Genomic DNA, 19,152 nt, shown 5'->3' with positions numbered 1-19,152 from the left:
CAGAGATTTTACAAATCTTCTCATGTGAAACACTTATGTTCAATCCTGTTCCCAAAGGGTCACTGTCCTGCAGAGATTAGCTCCAACCCCAATTAAACACACCTTAACCAGCTAAACAAGGTCTTACTAGGAATAACTTGCAGGCAGGTTGTTTGATGCAAGTTGGAGCAAAACTTTCTGCACTTGTGTATTAAATGTGCTTTATAAATGAAACTTGCATTACTAAACAAATACTTTGCAACCTCTGCAAAGAGCCAACCCTCTGCCTATGGTAATATGCTAAGAAAATATGTTGGAGTTCACAAAACAATTTATTTTCCCCTTCACTGTGGTGCTATTTATCATATTAAAACACACTGTTAAGAAACTCAAAACAAGGTGCACTGTAAAAAGTTTTTACCAGATTCAACTTAAAAACCTAAGTTCAGCAGCAAGTAATTTTAACTTATTACAATAAAAATGAGTTGATTTAACTTGTGAGTTGAAATGACTTAAGTTAATTTAACTTTAAATTTTAAGCAGCTGCTAAACTTAAGTTTTTTAATTGAAACTGGTGAAAACTTTTTACAGTGTGGTTTTGTTTTAGCCATTATGCTACATACAGCTAGAAACTATGTTCCAGATTCACCAATAGAGGGTTTGCACTTGCGTCAGATACCCGGATGTGTGGCCATATTGGACATATTTGGTTGTAAACAACAGCATGGCTTGCACAGTTAATGTACTACTGAATATGTTGTTTTGCTAATTTATGCTGTCTAAACCACGGAAAAAAAATGTGTGGAAGCTGCTAAATCATATAGAGAAGGATTAAGTAAGCAATATTTTGACAAACTAAAGTTAATAGGTGGTAAAGATACATACAAGCAGTATTATTTAAGATATTATCCTAATCATTCACCCACTAGACTGGAAATGATAAGAACAAACACGAATATTGTCAAGGTTCTTGCCCTTGGGAATCCTGGTTTAATTTGGCCAACCACAAACACCTTTTGTTCCTCAGAGTTTTTTGTACTCTTCTTTTTGATTTGTTAAGACTTTTGTCAGTCTATAGTACTCCAAATGTTTTTCCCGGTCCTACCGATTAGTACAGCCCAAAACATGACAACAATTGACTATTTTCAGCAGCAGCAATCAGCAAAATATGTGAGCTTTGTTCAGTTAAGTGGAATTGTTTACATTTAGTGGCGCCAATATGGCCGATTTCTGATGCGTCGTGAAAAAACTCTATTGTCACCACACTTAAATCCAGTATTTACTGAATGAGTACTGTAGTGTATCTTATTCCACTGTAATCTTATGTAGGCTTTTATATACATCTTCACAGTTCACAGCAGTGATTTTTTTAAAATCTTTTCATGTGAAGCACTTTGCGACCACTTGTGCAGGGCTGTCCAATCCTGTTTCTGGAGGGCCACTATCCTCCAACCCCAATTAAACACACCTTAACCAGCTAATCAAGTCTAATTATGAATACTATAAACTTGCAGGCAGGATTTTTGAGGCAAGTTAGAGCAAAACCTGCATTACTAAATAGCACTTTGCAACCACTGGGAAAAGCCAACCCTCTGCATGTAGTAATAAGCTGAGGGGGGGAAAAAACAGTGTATTTTCACATCACTCATCACTTTGGTGGTATTTTTCATATTAAAAATCAGATTGTTAGAAAGAATCAGTTAGAAACCCACAGGGTGGGTTTGTTTTAGCCATGTTCTACATACAGCTTGAAACTATATGTTCCAGATTCACCAATAGAGGGTTTGCACTTACGTCACAATTTGGTCAGTTATACTGTTAAAAATAAAGGTGCTTTTAAAGGTTCTTCACAGCAATGCCATAGAAGAACCATTTTTGGTTCCACAAAGAACTCTTTAAAGAACCATCTCTTTCTTACCTTTTTATAATCTGTAGAACCTTCTTTCGCCACAAAGAACCTTTTGTGAAACAGAATGGTTCTTCAGATGTTAAAGGTTCTTTATGGAACCATTTAGAAAAACAACCTTCTTCTATAGCATTAAAGCACCTATATTTTTAAGAGTGTAGCCGGATACACGGCCATATTGGAGATGATCAGATGTAAACATTATGCTATTTTAAGCTGTCTAAACCATAGAAAATGTGTGTGGAAGCTGCTAAATCATATAGAGAAGTACTTAGTAAGTAGGAAAGGGTGCAATAGTTAATAGGTGGTAAAGATACATACGAGCAGTATTATTTAAGATATTTTCCTAATCATACACCTACTAGACTGGAAATGATAAAAACAAACATGAATGTTGTCAAGATTCTTGCCCTGGAAATCCTCGTTCAGTCTGGCCAACTGCGAACGCCTTTTGTTCCTCAGAAATCTTCTCCTTGATTTGTTCTAACTTTTGGCAATCTATAGTACTCCAAATGTTTTTCCTAGTTCGACCAATTAGTACAGCCTGAAACATGACAATAATTTACCATTTTCAGCAGCAATAATAAGCAAAACATGCGAGTTTCGTTCGGTTTAGTGGCATTGTTTACATTCCGTGACTCCGATGTGGCCAACTGATGGAGACTAAACACACGCCAGTTAAAAACTCACAAGGTGGGTTTGTTTTTAGCCATTATGCTACATCCAGCTGGAGCCATGTTCCAGATGCACCAATAGTCACCACACTTAAAACCAGACTAAAAACACATTACTGCACTGTCATCTATGTAGGCTATTATTTACATTTTCCCAGTTCACAACAGTGATTTTACAAATATTTTCATGTAAACAACTTAACTACTTGTCCAGGGGTGTCCAATCCTGTTCTTGGAGGGCCGCTGTCCAGTTAAACACACCCAAAACCAGCCAATTAAGGTCTTAGTAGTAATACTAGAAACATCAGGCAAGTTTTGAGTTAAGTTAAAGCAAAACTCCCAGCACTTGTGTATTAAATGTACTTTATAAATGAAACTTGCATTACTAAATAGTACTTTGCAACCACTGGCAAGAGCCAACCCTCTGCCTATGGTAGTAAGCTAAGAAAATATGACCCTGGACCGCAAAACAACTCAAAAGTACCAAAGGTATATTTGCAACAATACATTGTAAGGGTTGATTTTTCCTTTTTTGCCAAAAAAAAAAAAAAAAAATCATTAGGATATTAAGTAAAGATCATGTTCCTTGAAGATATTTTGTAAGTTTACTGTCATAACCATATGATTAGTAATACACATTGCTAAGGATTTTGTATTGGATAAATTTAAAAGGCAATTTTCTCAATATTTTGCACTCTCAAATTCAAGAGTTTCAATTGGTTTGACCTTGGCTAAATATTGTCATATTCTAACAAACTATACGCTCTTAAAAATAAAGGTGCTTTAAAAAGTTTTTCACAGTAATGTCGAAGAACCATTTTTGGATCCTCCAAGAACCATTCAGTCAAATGTTCTTTAAAGAACCATCTCTTTTTTACCATCTGAAGAACCTTCTTTCACCACAAAAAGTTCTTCAGATGTTAAAGGTTCTTTATGGAACTATTTAAACAAAAAAGTTCTATGGCATTGTGAAGCACCTTTATTTTGAAGAGTGTACATCAATGGAAAGCTAATATATTCAGGTTTCAGACGGTTATAAATGTCAGTTGCCAACGTCCAGGGTCAGATATATAGTCCCCAACGTAAGAAAGGTGAAATAAAGACACACACCAATAACTGCTTGACATTTATATATTGAAAATTAAGCACAAAGCAAAAATAATCACAGTTGTCTTTTTATAACGAACAGACATTTTGTGATAGTCTTTTTTGTATCAGTACAAATCAGTGCATTGATTTCCCGGTTAAGTATTTGTTAAACAGTTTCGCAAAATTAAACAGTCAAGATTCGGAGAGAACAACCAGAGGTCATTTATTATCATCATAATCATCTTGTAAAAAGACAAGATCCATGCCATGCAAAAACGAAGACGCGCAGCACAGAAGAACAATTTCACACTGTTGTAGAAAAACCATCACGTTGACCTCCTCATTGACAGCAGCTGGAGCCGCAGGAGTTGCCCTTACACACGCAGCCAGAGGCGCACTTGCTGCAACCAGAGGGGCAGCAGGGACAGCAGCCTGTGGCGAGAAAGGAAAAGAAATTAGCAACCAGATTTAAAGAAAGGATAAATAACTTAATATTTGGCTGTATTGCTTTACGTACTCTTCTTGCAGCTTGTACACTGGCAATTAGTGCACTTGCAGGTGGCACCACAGTTGCAAGTTCCAGCTACACACACAAAAAAGCAACAATTAAAATTCCATGTTGTTGACACGTCCTTAACACAAAAAGTAACTTCATCACTGTAAAGTAAATATCTTAAACACTTACACTTGGAGCAATCGCAAGGATCCATTTTTCCTCAGGAGTATCCTTAAAGAGTCCGAAAGTTCCTTTGAAATCTCGCTTCACTCAGCTTGTGAATGAGTTGATGTGGAAGGTACCAGAGAACTGACGAGCGCTGTATTTATACAGCTCTGGTTGCACAGCCCGAGTGCAAAAGCCCGCCCGTTTCCAGCCTGCACACGGTGATTCATTAATGAAACTGGGTGCAAACTATCAAACAATCAAGAATCGCCATTCCCACCCTGTCACATCAATGTGTTATTTATACACATTATAAACTAGCGTTTCCACTCCACTGGCTGAATATTGATTGTGTGTTTGTGTACTTATATAATTCGATGTTTTTGTATGTTATTTTCGTTTTGGGAAAATGAAAGCTGTCCTTGTTTTGAATAGCAGCTACTAAACTACTTTGTTAGAATCAAGGAGGCATACTTGGTCATACTTGTTCAGTTTTTGAGCGTCTTTAATGGTTTTAAGATTGTGAGAAGGCAACGTCGTACTACCTAATTAAATATTAAAACGTGAGACGCGCATTTGAGCATAAATAAGTGATCACTTAAGCAGACACGGGTTCATCTTTGGAATTTTTCGAAGATGTTCGCAAAAAGGCATTTGTTCAAATTAAGAAATCTTTATTCTCTCCAATGTTTGTTTGTCAACAACTTTGTCTCTTTTTGCACACGGCTCTGAAGTGAAACTAACGATGACTTGCGTGTGAGAGACAACACGTGCTCCCCCTGTCTGCACTCGGCGAGGATGCTGGCGAGTGGACAGTAAACAGAAGAACTGATTTGCACTCGTTTACTCACTCGCTGCAGACCGGGGGTATTTTTCCATTACCATTCCACTTCATTATAACTGAAAAGTAACGAGTGCAGAGTGTCTTTGAATTTTGGGGGGTGAAGATAAATCATTCAAGCGTTAAAATGCCAAACAAACGCGCATTTAGAACACAATGTTTACTCAACAAGTGGATGTCTTATGCTACTGTGAAATACCTTATTATTATTAATCTGTCATTTTAATGATTTGTTATATCCAGTGTTGAGCAAGTTATTAAAAATGTAGCTAGCTACACAACCACTGTACTGAAAAAGGAAAGTAAATATAAGGAATGTAAATTTAAAAAGCAATGTTTCAATATATAATTTCAATTCATTTTTGTTAAACAACCACTTCAAAAATGATTCATTCACGAACCAGACATTGGCAGAACAGACCTCCGCCCAAAATACTCTGAAAACACTGCCAGGAAAATGTAAGGTTCGGGTGTTGTAGAATTTATTAAAAAAAAAAAGAGCGCCTTCATAATGTACTTTTTTTACACTCTAATTTTGCTTTTGATGTGTTTTTATAGAAAATGTGCTTTTAACATACTAATACTGTATTAAAACGTTTATTTAGTTAGCACTAGTAGTACACTTAAACACATACAGTTGAAGTCAAAAGTTTTCATACACCCCGCAGAAACCGCAAAAAAATGATAATACATGTTGTTTTTTATTTAGTACTGACCTGATGTTTACATATAGTTCACAAGAGAAAATATTATTTGAATTTAATTGAATTTATAAAAATGTCCCTGTTCTATAGTTAACATACACTTGATTGTTAATTGTTAGCTGAATGATCCACAGCTGTGTTTTTTTGTTTAGTGATAGTTGTTCATGTGTCCCTTGTTTGTCCTGAACAGTTAAACTGTCCGCCGTTCTTTAGAAAAATCCTTTAGGTACCACAAATTCTTTGGTTTTTCAGCATTTTTTTGTATTTGAACCCTTTCCAGTAATGACTGTATGATTTTGAGATCCATCTTTTCACACTGAGGACAACTGAGGGACTCATATGCAACGTACAGAAGGTTCAAATGCTCACTAATGCTACAGAAAGAAATGCTATGCATTAAGAGCCAAGGGTGTAAACTTTTGAACAGAATAAAGACATGTACATTTTGATTATTTTTCCTAAATATCATATTTTTTTCATTTAGTAGTTCTCTACAGAAGCTACAGAAGATACTTACATGTTTCCCAGAAAACAAAATAAGTTCAATTTACCCTGATCTTCAAATTCAAAAAGTATTTCACTCCTCTGCTCTTAATGCATTGTGCTTCCTTCTGAAGCATCAGTGAGCGTTTGAACCTTCTGTAATAGGTGCATATGATTCTCTCAGTTGTTCTTAGCGTAAAAAGATGGATCTCAAAATCATAGTCATTGTTGAAAAGGGTTCAACTACATAAAAATGCTGAAAAACCTAAAGAATTTGTGAGACCTGAAGGATTTTTAGAAACTTTTGAAAATAGAGTACTTTAAGTACATTATGGAAGTGCACTTTTTTGCCTAGGGAAGTTTAAGATAATTGAAAATATGTCAGTATGTGATGTAAATAAACTAGAAAATATGCTATTTTATTATCTGTCATTTATTCACCCTGATGTCATTCCAATCTCGCATGACCTTCTTTATTCTGTAGAAACAAAAAGAAGACATTCTTAAGAATTTTGGAAACCATTTTTGTTGTATGCAATAAAAAAAACAGACAATTTTCAAAATATTTATCTTTGCGTTCCACAGAAGGGGGGGAAGTCATGCGGGTTTTGATTTACATGAGGGTGAGTAACTGATAAGAGACTTTTCATTCTTGGGCGAACAAAATCATAGGATCAGAAGCAGGAAAGTGACTTTGAATGGACTTGATTTGACAGAAATCATTCCACATTTCCACCATTTCACATACCAGTCCATGTCTATGAATGAAGGAAATGGCAAAAAAAGTTTTATGATGTTCAATACAGATACTTCAGAAAACGTATTATTCACAAATATGATTCAAATAGTTAATTTTTAATAGTTAATGTCAAACTGTCAGCTTTTATTGTGGTCGTTCTGTCAAGTTCTCAAATCAGGACCCTTGCGCATGTGCTCACTGCACATCCTGAAAACAATCCTCTCCAAGTTATGGGCATCAGTCTGTCCTGCTAGGTAACAGGCTGATACACCACCTGGCTAGCGGCTGCGGTAAGACAATTTTCCATTTAACAAAAACTCAAAAGGTTATTTCAGTGAAGGCAGTATCAATATGCACACAACTCCCAGCGCATTATAAAGTGGTTCTGCACGAATTCTGTGTAGCTACGCAGAGTTAGCACCCCTAGCTAACACAGAGAATACACTGTAGCATAATTCTAGCTAACACATCGATAGCATGTAAATGCTTCGTTTTCAATCCAAATAGCGTGACATAGCTAATATGTTAAAGTAGAAAAACAAAGTAAAAGTTAATTTTATAAAATAACATGGTGAGCAGACGTGTAAACTAAAAGGATTAGCAAGAATAGCATGCTAGCAAAAGTGGCTTCATAATGCTGTGACAAGCTGCCCACTGTTGCTAGGCAACGGAAGCTCCATGGGCGAGAAGCACGGTAAGCTGTTTATTCTATTAACTTACCCAGAGAACGGGTAGTTAGATGGGCTACAAAAGCACTACTAAAGCCTAAATACAGTCAGCTGGTTGGATATCTAATCCTGCTTTACTCAAATAAGTTAGGCTTTTCATTGTTTATTTGACAGAAAGGGTAACATTACTGCAAAGTGTTGAGCAGCAGATGCTGTAATATACAGTACCCTCCACTAATATTGGCACCCTTGGTAAATATGAGCAAAGGCAGCTGTGAAAATAAATCTGCATTGTTTATCCTTTTGATCTTTATATCCAAAAATGTACAAAATTTTAACCTTTCATAGAAGTAAAACAATTGCAAGTGAGGGGAAACTCACATTATGAAATAAATGATTTTCTCCAATGCATGTTGGCCACAATTATTGGCACCCCTAGAAATTCTTATGAGTAAAATATCCCTGAAAAGTAGTGCCTTTACGATGCGTCATATTGGTCATATTGGCAGCACTCAACGTAACAGTGCCACTTTAGTTTGTCAAAATATTGCGCCCTTTCCTACTTACTGAGTCCTTCTCTATATGATTTAGCAGCTTCCATGCGTTTTTTTATCTGTGGTATAAAGAGCATTAACATTAACCATGCAATCCATGCTGTTGTTTACATCCGAGTATCGCCAGTAAGTGCAAACGCTGTATGTTCCCATTCATATTTATATTTTTTAGCACACCAGGGTGACTAGGAGTATGAAATTGTCTAGCCATGAATTCCTGTTCTACAGGATTATAAATATGAGAAACACATGGAGTAAAACCAAAGAATATAGTTTTGATGTGCAGAACAAGGTTGTTGAGCTTCACAAAATAGAAAGTGGCTGTAAGAAAAAAGCTAAAGCATTGAAAGCCTGATTTCTACCATCAGGGCAATAATTCAGAAGTTCCAATCAAATACTAAAGATGTTGTAAATCTGCCTGGAAGCGGACGTGTGTCTATATCGTCCTAATGCACGGTGAGGAGAAGAGTCTGAGTGGCCATAGACTCTCCAAGGATCACAGCTGGAGAATTAAAGAGATTAGTTGAGTCTTGGGGTCAGAAAGCCTAAAAAAATAGCAAACAGTCCCTACATCTCCACATGTTGTTCGGGAGGGTTTTAAGAAAAATCCTTGTTCATCCAAAAACAAACTTCACCAAATTCAGTCATCAGACACAACTGGAAACTTCAAACAAGACTGGATTCTATGGTCAGATGAAACTAAGAATAGAGCATTTTGCCAGCAAACCCTCCAGATGGGTTTGGTGTGAACATGGATCTAAAGTACCCCATGTCCACGGTTTAAATATACTGCTGGATCTTTATTGTTCAGATACATGGCATCATAGATTCTATCAAATACCAACAGATAAAAAATCTAAACCTGACTGCCTCTGTTAGAAGTCTTGTAAAGGGCCGTGTTGGATTTCCATCAGAATTATGATCCAAAACAAACCAAAATTGAATACAAAAATGGGTTTAATGACGCTTTTGCCATGGCCATCACAGTTTCCTGACCTGAACCCTAGAAAATGAGTAGGGTAAACAGAAGAGGATGGAGCTGGAGAGATTCTCTATGAAGGAATGGTCTCTGATCTCTTGTCAGGTGTTCTCCAAACCGATCAGGGATTATAGGAGAAAACTCAGAGCTGTTATCTTGGGAAAAGGGTGTTGCAATAATTGTGTGCCAATAATTGTGACCAACACGAACTAGAAAACTACATTTATTTCATAATGAGATTTTCCAATTTCCATTGTTAACTTGATTGACAGGTTAGAATTTTGTGAGGTTTTTTTTTTGAATAAAAGATCAAAAGGATAAACAATGCAATTTTTTTTTTCACAGCCATCTTTGCTCATATTTACCAAGGGTGCCAATAATAATGTAGGGCACTGTATGCATGTTGCTAATAGCTAATTTGAAGCACTTGTCCCTGCTTTTAGTATGGACCTACAGAATACAGCAGCCAATCAACATTCCAATATAGTAATACATGTGGGGAAAAATCAACAAATGATCCATTATGCAATTCTGTTTAAGCCAGTTTTAATAGCTATATTTAATTATGTTTCAATTCTGTTTGTCTTTTGAATTCTATTGGTAAAAATAGAATTGGGGGCAGCCGTGGCCTAATGATTAGAGAGTCGGACTTGTAACCCAAAGGTTGTAGGTTCGAGTCTCAGGTCAGGCAGGGATTGTAGGTGGGGGGAGTGAATTACCAGCGCTTTCTCCACCCTCAATACCACGACTGAGGTGAGTCCCTTGAGCAAGGCACCGTACCCCCAACTGCTCCCCGGGCGCTGCAGCAATGGCTGCCCACTGCTCCGTGTGTGTGTGTGTGTGTGTGTGTGTGTGTGTGTGTGTGTGTGTGTGTGTGTGTGTGTGTGTTTGTTCACTACTGTGTGTGTGTGTGCACTTGGATGGGTTAAATGCAGAGCACAAATTCCTAGTATGGGTCACCATACTTGGCCTTACTTCACCTCCTTTCCTTAAATCATTTTATAACTGTAGTCCCAAAGGGTGGTTTACTTCTTAGTACCTTAATTGTTACTTTTTGCACCCCCCTTGTAGTAATTTCCATTTTTTTTCTTGTTTCATTATACTGTAAATTGACTATCGACTCATAAATGAATAATAGAACTGAACATTTTTGATAAATTTTACAAAACTCAGAACAAAACTCTTTTTTTTATTTGTGACCATGGACCACAAAACCAGTCATAAAGGGTCAGTTTTTTGTAATAGAGATTTATACATCATATAAAGGCTGAATAAATTCGTTTTCCATTAAGGTCCTCTGGTTTGTTAGGATAGGAAAATATTTGGTTGAGATACAGCTATTTGAAAATCTGGAATCTGAGGGTGCCAAAAAATCTAAATACTGAGAAAATCGCCTTTAAATTTGTCTAAATTACATTCTTAGCAATGCATATTACTAATCAGAAATTAAGTTTTGATATATTTATGGAAGGAAAATTACAAAATATCTTCATGGAGCACATAACATCCTAATGATATTTGCATAAAAGAAAAGTAGATTTTTCCCCATTTTCTAGTATATGCTGTGAATGTTCACCAAGCAGTTGTTGTAAAATCTGTTTATGGTGTTTTCACAGGAATCTTTTTTGATAGTAACAGTCCTGATCTAGCTTTTGAGCTGTGCCACCATGTTAGTGCCCATCTTCACTCTTAAACTGAACCATAAAATTAACCCTCGGATGGTTGCTATAGGAAAATATGATGGGATACACCCATGCCTCACAGCAGCCACACAAGCAGGGAAGGTAAGTTAAAAGTATTATATATTATGTAACAATATATTATTTTGGATTACTTATTATTATTACCTAATAACTTATTGTTATTCTTCCCATGGTGTCTATAGCAAATGGAAAGCAAGCTTCCACAGTATCTTCTACATATTTATCTATTTGTGTTTTTCCATACATCACCATCATGTCTAACTTCTAAACCCATGCAGGTTTTTATCCATAACCCTCACACTCGAAGCCAGAGGCCAGCAGCCCACCGGCTGAGTCAGAGTACCCAGGACTCCGATATCTCACTCCTCAATATCAATCAGGCAGTCAGCTGTCTGACGGCTGGTACTCTGGGACCCACCACCACAGGACACACACTGCTCGTCGGCTCTCAAACCAACCTGTTGGCCTATGACGTACATGACAACACTGACATCTTCTACAAGGAGGTAAGGCAAGGTTCATATGGCACATCTCATATACAATATACAGCTTTATTTATCAACAAAGTTTATTTTGTTGAAATAAAATCCTTAATTTAGAGAGGATTTCTTAGGTCACTGATTAAACTTGCTATTTAAAATAACTGTTTTCTATTTGAATATAATTTCAAACATGATTTTTTTAGCATCATTACTTCAGTCACATGATCCTTCAGTAATCCTTTTAATATTTAATTTGCTGCTCAAAAAAAAAAATAATGTTGAAAACAGCTGAGGAGAATTTTTTTCAAGTTTCTTTAATAAATAGAAAGTTCAGAAGAACCGAATTTGTCTGTAACAGAAATCTTTTATCATCACTTTTAATCAATTTAAATAATTTTTGCTAAATAAAAGTATTAATTTCTATCATTTCATTCCCCAAAAAAGGGAAATGATACTGACTCCAAGGTTTTGAATGTTACAAAAGCTTTTTATGTCAGATAAATGCTGATCTTTGGATTTTTCTATTCTTCAAAGAATCCTGAAAAAATGTACTCAACTGTTTTAAATATTGATGATGATAATAATAATAATAATAATAATAATAATAATAATAATAAATTATTATAAAAACTGAAGACTGTGGTAAGGATGCTGAAAATTTAGCTTTGATCACAGGAATAAATTACATTTTAAAATATATTCAAATAGAAGGCAGTTATTTCTAAATAGTAAAAATATTTCACAATATTACTGCTTTTGCTGTATGTTTGGATCAAATAAATGCAGGAAGAGAATTCTTTAAAAAAACATTAAAAGACTTACTGTTCAAAAACTTTTGACTGGTAGTGTATGAGTGGTTCTTTTCAAAGTAAGACAGAAATGTTTATCATATGCTTATTGTATAACAGGTGAGCGATGGGGCCAATGCCATTGTTCTGGGAAAACTAGGAGATATCAAGTCCCCCCTCGCAATCATTGGAGGAAACTGCGCTCTGCAAGGCTTTGACTTTAATGGAATTGACCAGTTCTGGACAGTAAGATCATTTCAGTTTCTGTTTTTAAAATCTATTTGAGAAAAAAGGATATTTATAGACATATCTTCATTTGTTTAAAGGTCACGGGAGATAATGTACGATCGCTTGTGCTTTGTGACTTCACTGCAGATGGCAAGAATGAGGTGAGGCATTATACTTTTCGTTTTCACTTTAAAAATGACAAAATACATTTATTGTTATTGCAAAAGTACTGCTTTTATAAATTCACTATACATCACGTCTTTCCAGCTTCTTGTTGGCTCAGATGACTTTGACATCAGGGTGTTTAGAGAGGATGAACTGGTGACTGAAATGGCAGAAAATGAGGTATGAGATATTATTGGTTAATTATTGTGCAATTTCTAGGAACTTTTTCTTATTTATACAGTTGTTGGTTTCTGTGGGGAAACTTTTTTCTTGTTACAGTTGTGGCTTTCTGTTCCTTTCAGACAGTCACGTCACTTTGTCACATGCATGGCAGCAGGTTTGGTTATGCTCTGGCCAATGGTACGGTAGGAGTGTATGACCGCACTGCCCGCTACTGGAGGATCAAGGTAGTGCATTGTGGTCCATTCAAAAATAAACCTGAATCATCCATTTTTCTTAGAGTATGATTATGCTTCAACATACTTTGCAAAAGTTGCAATTGAAATTATTCAACCCCCTTGACCTGCTGCAGAGAACATTTTGTGAAAACAATTCAACAAAGGCATCAGTACATTATTAGAGAATGTTTATTAAAACACATTTGAGTAATTCTGAGAATGTAAGTTGATGAATAATGGAAAAAAAAAATTCATGTTCAAAATTATTCAACCCCCAAAATTCAAATTTGGTGCAGAATCTTTTATTCTTTAAAACCACCAATAAACACTGCTTGGAAGTGTTTAAAAGCTTCTGTCACCTGTCCACTGGAATCTTGGCCCATTCCTCGCCTGAAAGCTTTCAGAATACTGATAATCTTTGGTTTTCACTTTGCCACTGCTTTTTTCAAATTCAACCATTTTATATTTTCAATGAGAATTAAATCTGGAGACTAAACAGGCCACTCAAGAACATTCTATGACTGATCCCTGAAACAAGCATAAGTAGATTTGGATGTATACTTTGGATTGTACTGCAGGAAAATCCATTGATCATTAGCTTCAGTCTTTGCACCAAAGGTGTCACAATTCTTGGCAAAATGGCCTGATACTTTAAAGAATCCAAGATATTCTTCAAATAGTCATGATTTCCACTTCCTGCAACAGTAAAATACCTCCGTAACAAGACTGATCCACCTCCAAGTTTGACAATAGAAGTTTTGCCTTTTTTGCACCAGACATACCGGTGATCCATGGGTCCAGAAAGTTCCAGTTTGGTCACATCACTCCATAAAACATTCTTCTAGAACTCCACAGGTCTATTCAAATGAATTTGAGCACATTCAAGTCAGCGTTTTATGTTCTTCTTGGTCAAGAGTGGCATTCGGCAAGATGCCCCAACATGAAATTATACTCTGCATTGAAATGTTTTTCCACTTTTCATTGGATCATCTTGAAAGTCTTTGGCTGTACATTGCAGGGTTTTCCTCTGTTGTTCTGATCAAACATTTTATGATATTGTGCTTTTCCTTCAACACCCTGAAAGGTTTTCTGGTACAACACTTTTTTAGCTAAGAATAAGACTGCCTTCTGTCTCTCTATGAACTTTTAATGTCTTGAAAATCATCATATAGCCTTAGACTTTCTAAAGTAATACTACTATTTCTTCTCTATATCTTTTGTGAGAGCTGTTGACTTTGTCATATTAGCAACTCAAACTTCAGCATATGCATGGGCTAACTGTATGTATGTGTAACAGCTCCAGCTAATTCTGTTCTAAAAAGTTTCTAAAGGTTTAATTGTGTTTTAAGACAATTTTGTTCCCCACCAAAAAAAAAACATAAGTGACTTAGGGTTGAATAGTTATGACATAGCTGTGTTAGTGAAAAAATCTTATAACCTATACATTTTACATTATATATTGACATTATCACTTTTAATAAAAATGCAATTTTTGTGTCCTGGATCTTTAGGAAAGCTTGTATTTGTAAAGTACTGCAGTCTCTGGTGGATTGAATAATTTCGATAGCAACTCTAAATGAGTCCAAAATAAATTATATTAATATAGTGTTCCTATTTTTTTCTCACAGTCAAAAAATCACGCTATGAGTATCCATGCCTTTGATCTTAATGCTGATGGTGTTGTTGAGCTCATCACTGGGTGGTCCAATGGAAAGGTCAGTCTTTTCCTTAACAAGGAAAGTCTTACATTTTTCTTAACAAGGTTTTTGCAGTTCTGATCAAATGAGATGATTCTCTGTAGATTGATGCTCGCAGTGATCGCACTGGTGAGGTGATCTTCAAGGATAACTTCTCGTCTTCTGTGGCTGGGGTTGTTGAAGGAGACTACCGCATGGATGGACAGATCCAGCTTATATGCACCTCTGTGGAGGGAGAAGGTAAGATGACAGAACTTATAATGCATGTAAATGCATGTTGCTTATGAGAACTTTCTTATAAACTGTATGTGTCGTCCTATAGTGCGTGGTTATCTGCCTGCCAGTAAGGAGATGAAGGGAAACCTAATGGATGCGAGTGTAGAACAAGACCTGATCAGAGAGCTGAGTCAACGTAAACAGAACCTGATGCTGGAATTACGAAACTATGAGGAAAATGCTAAGGTTATACAGTACAATTAATAAAGTTAAAATGTTATTGATGGACATTGATGTTCCAGAAGCAGTGATATTTGTTTGATATAGGCTGTTCCTGGTGTTTCGGAGGGGGAATCTAAGATGGGAGTAATTCCAGCCAACACACAGCTCCAGACAGCCTTGTCTGTACGAAGAGCCACAGACAGCCAGAGAGCACACATAGAGCTCAACATCTCCACTCCGAATGGTACGGTTAATCCACCTTAGTTCCTTTTAGTTCACCCAAAAATGAAAATTCTGTCATTAATTACTCACATCATGTCATTTTTTAAACCTGTAATTCCTTTGTTCATCTTTGGAACACAAATTAAGATATTGTTGATGAAATCCGAGCATAGACTGCAACGGCCCAGAAAGGTAGTAAGGACATCGTTAAAATAGTCCATGTGACATTAGTGGTTCAACCGTAATGTTATGAAGCTTTGGGAATACTTGTGCACAAAGAAATCAATTTCTTCTTTTCTGTGTCAGTCTTGAGGGTGAGTAATTAATGACACAATTTTCATTTTTGAGTGAACTAACCTTTTAACTTAATTCATTGTTATAGTATTTATTTGCACCTGCATGTCATGTGTGGTGCTCTATAGACATGAAGTTTTAAATTACAATATTGTTTCCTTCAGAAACCATCATTAGAGCCGTGCTAATATTTGCTGAAGGGATTTTCGAAGGCGAGAGTCACGTGGTTCATCCTAGCGCTCAAAATCTATCCGGCTGTGTCCGTGTCCCCATCATTCCTCCAAAAGACATTCCAGTGGACCTTCACATAAAAGCCTTCGTTGGAGGGAAGACAAGGTACACAAATACGATTGACAAACTTTATTACATATATTACATTTTAAGGATTCATTCAGTGTCCAAACATGTTTGAAAATAGTTGGCTATTTTAAGTTAAAAGGAAAATTCATGTCATTAATTACTCACCCTCATGTCATTCCAAACCTGTAAGACCTTCATTCATTTCAGAACACAAATGAAGAATTTTTTGATGAAATCTGAGAACTCTCTGACCCTGCATAGGCAGCAAAGCAACTAAAATGTTCCCAGACAGTAAGGACATCAGTAAAACAGTCCATACGTTATTTGGTTATTTGAATAAAGTCATTATTTCTGTTTTCTTTGCGCAAATGAATTTGTTTTCTTTGAATCACTGATGTCACATGGACTGTTTTAACAATGTCCTTACTATGTTTCTGGGCCTGGGAACATTTCAGTTGCATTGCTGTCTATGCAGGGTCAGAAAGCTCTCGGACTCATCAGAAATATCTAAATTTCTGTTCCGAAGAGGAACGAACGTCTCATTGGTTTGAAATGACATGGTGAGTAATTAATGACAGAATTTTAATTTTTAGGTGAACTATCCCTTTAAGATGAAGGTTTTATGAAAAAGTCAATCGCTTCTCCTTTTTCTCTTTTCTTCCCCATTTACTCCAGTACACAGTTCCACGTATTTGAGATCACACGTCAGCTGCCTCGCTTCTCCATGTATGACCTTAACGTTGACCCCTCAGCCGCACAACCCACAGGAAAAGTCACATTCAGTATCAATGACAGACCGCAGAGGGTAAAAGGACACACTCATAATTGAACTGTGTGCATGACATTACAAAAAACTCTATATCACTGAATTATGATGAAATATGAGGCATACATCTATATCTGCAGGTGGTCATGTGGCTAAACCAGAACTTTCTGCTACCTGATGGCATTGACAGTCCAGACATCACCTTTACCGCACTACGTGGAGAAGGTCTCCTGAAAATCACCATGCAGCCTAGTGGAGAGGTATTTTTATTGTGTGTGTTTGTCACTATTTTGTTTTCAAAATCTCTAACTTAATTCTGTCTCATCAGATCATGCTGAGAACAGATGACATTGATCTGGCAGGAGATCTAGTCCAGTCACTTGCCTCTTTTCTGGCTATAGAAGACTTACAGGCTGAAGCTGACTTTCCTGTCTACTTCAAAGAGCTACGAGCCACTCTCACTGAGGTTAGAAATAGCAACATCACCATATGTTTCTGAGAACACAGTTATAAGGGTCAATTTTTTAAATTGAGAAAGATGAAAGCTGAATAAATAAGTTTTTCATTGATGTATGGTTTGTTAGGATAGGACAATATTAGGCTAATACTGAAAATCTGGAATCTGAGGGTGCAAAAAAAAAAAAATCTAAATATTGAGAAAATCGCCTTTAAAGTTGTCCAGATGAAATTCTTAGCAATGCATATTTTTCATATATTTATGGTAGGAAATTTACAAAATATCTTCATGGAGCATGATCTTTACTTAATATCCTAATAATTTTCAGCATTAAAAGAAAAATTGATATTTTTGATTTATACAATGTATTTTTGGCTATTGCTACATATATACCCGTGCTACTTAAAGGAGTAGTTCACTTTTAGAACAAATATTTACAGATAATGTACTCACCCCCTTGTCATCCAAGATGTTCATGTCTTTCTTTTTTCAGTTGTAAGGAAATTATGTTTTTTGAGGAAAACATTTCAGGATTTCTCTCCATACAATGGACTTCTACGGTGCCCCCGAGTTTGAACTTCCAAAATGCAGCTTCAAAGGGCTCAAAACGATCACAGCCGAGGAAAGAAGGGTCTTATCTAGCAAAACGATCGGTTATAAAAAAAAAATACAATTTATATACTTTTTAACCTCAAATGCTCGTCTTGTCTAGCTCTGTGTGTACTCTGTGTAGAGATTAAAAAGTATATAAATTGTAAATGTTTTTAGAAAATAACCAATCATTTTGCTAGATAAGACCCTGCTTTCTCAGTTGGGATTATTTAGAGCCATTTGAAGCTGCATTTAAACTGCATTTTGGAAGTTCAAACTCTCGGGCACCATGGAAGTCCATTATAAGGAGAGAAATCCTGAAATGTTTTCCTCAAAAAATATAATTTCTTTACGACTGAAGAAAGAAAGACATGAACATCTTGGATGACAAGGGGGTACATTATCTGTAAATTTTTGTTCTGAAAGTGAACTACTCCTTTAAGACTGGTTTTGTAGTCCAGGTTATCCACAAATAACCTTTTCTGTTCACGTTAGGTGGATGAGTTTCACTCCGTGCATCAAAAGCTCACAGCGGCAATGGCAGATCATTCCAACTACGTGAGAAATATGCTGGTGCAGGCAGAAGATGCCAGACTCATGGGTGATTGGTGAGCATCCCTAGTTAAATTAAACAGTCCTAATCATGTACTCACACTAAATAATGTTCTGTTTTCTAGGAGACACATGAAAAAACGCTACATTGAGCTGTATGACCTCAACAGAGATTTGATTAATGAATATAAAATCAGATCTAATAATCACAACGCCCTCCTTGCCTGGCTAAAATCAGTTAACCAGGCCATCCAAAGGGCAGGGAGATTGAGAGGTGGGTGGATTTTTCTCTACTTCATGACTATGAAGGATTTCCTCTGCTGTCTGCTATTTGTGCTAGGTTTGTTTAATATATATTAAATATTTTTCAGTGGGAAAACCTAAAACTCAAGTTATCACTGCCTGTCGGGATGCTATCAAGAACAACAACATCAATGCTCTTTTCAAGATTATGAGAGCAGGGACTGCCCCGTCCTGAGGAAAATCCTAAAGTCTTAAATGACCTTCAAGCACAAAAATCTGGCATATCAGACCACAGAGAGCCTAAAACTGGCTTGGAAAGTGCCCAGTAGCCTGGTGGGAAGTGGAAAAGCCTGCATGAGGGGATATATTTGGATTCCAGCCCTCACTGGCAGCAGTTTTGTGTTAGAACTGGGTTGGTCTGTCAGTACTGTAAAGTCTTAGACATGTGATAGCCAAAGAGACTGTATTTTGTGTACCAGGCAATGTTTGTGTGTAAAATGTCTGGTATTATCTGTATACAAGCAGGATCTGAATTAAATTATTATATAAAT

General features: G+C 36.3%; 2 protein-coding genes across 3 annotated transcripts; one reads left to right on the top strand and one right to left on the bottom strand.

Annotated features, from left to right (window-relative positions):
• Nucleotides 1-3,672: 3,672 nt before the first annotated feature.
• LOC141289643 (metallothionein-1) lies at nt 3,673-4,474 on the bottom strand. The gene is made up of 3 exons (XM_073821798.1): nt 4,334-4,474; nt 4,166-4,231; nt 3,673-4,080 (listed from the first exon to the last, which is right to left on the bottom strand). Exons 1-3 carry the CDS (start codon nt 4,356-4,358, stop codon nt 3,989-3,991), a joined length of 183 nt encoding a protein of 60 aa, XP_073677899.1. The 5' UTR covers nt 4,359-4,474; the 3' UTR covers nt 3,673-3,988.
• A 2,813-nt stretch (nt 4,475-7,287) lies between these two features.
• Nucleotides 7,288-19,151, top strand: LOC141289469 (BBSome complex member BBS2-like). 2 transcript variants are annotated; one of them, XM_073821569.1, is made up of 18 exons: nt 7,288-7,366; nt 10,894-11,061; nt 11,259-11,486; nt 12,371-12,496; nt 12,577-12,639; nt 12,746-12,823; nt 12,946-13,050; nt 14,670-14,756; nt 14,843-14,978; nt 15,061-15,200; nt 15,282-15,420; nt 15,857-16,028; nt 16,668-16,797; nt 16,899-17,018; nt 17,087-17,224; nt 18,302-18,414; nt 18,484-18,632; nt 18,730-19,151. In XM_073821569.1, exons 2-18 carry the CDS (start codon nt 10,945-10,947, stop codon nt 18,834-18,836), a joined length of 2,148 nt encoding a protein of 715 aa, XP_073677670.1. In that variant the 5' UTR covers nt 7,288-7,366; nt 10,894-10,944; the 3' UTR covers nt 18,837-19,151. The 2 variants fall into 2 exon arrangements, with proteins under 2 accessions (XP_073677670.1, XP_073677671.1); XM_073821570.1 differs by lacking the exon at nt 7,288-7,366 and having other exon boundaries at nt 9,580-11,061.
• Nucleotide 19,152: the final 1 nt, after the last annotated feature.

The sequence above is a fragment of the Garra rufa genome, chromosome 17 (assembly GCF_049309525.1).
Source record: "Garra rufa chromosome 17, GarRuf1.0, whole genome shotgun sequence".
Lineage (NCBI taxonomy): Eukaryota > Metazoa > Chordata > Actinopteri > Cypriniformes > Cyprinidae > Garra > Garra rufa.
Note: the sequence above shows the minus strand (reverse complement) of the source record. Positions and strands in the feature narration are given on the sequence as shown.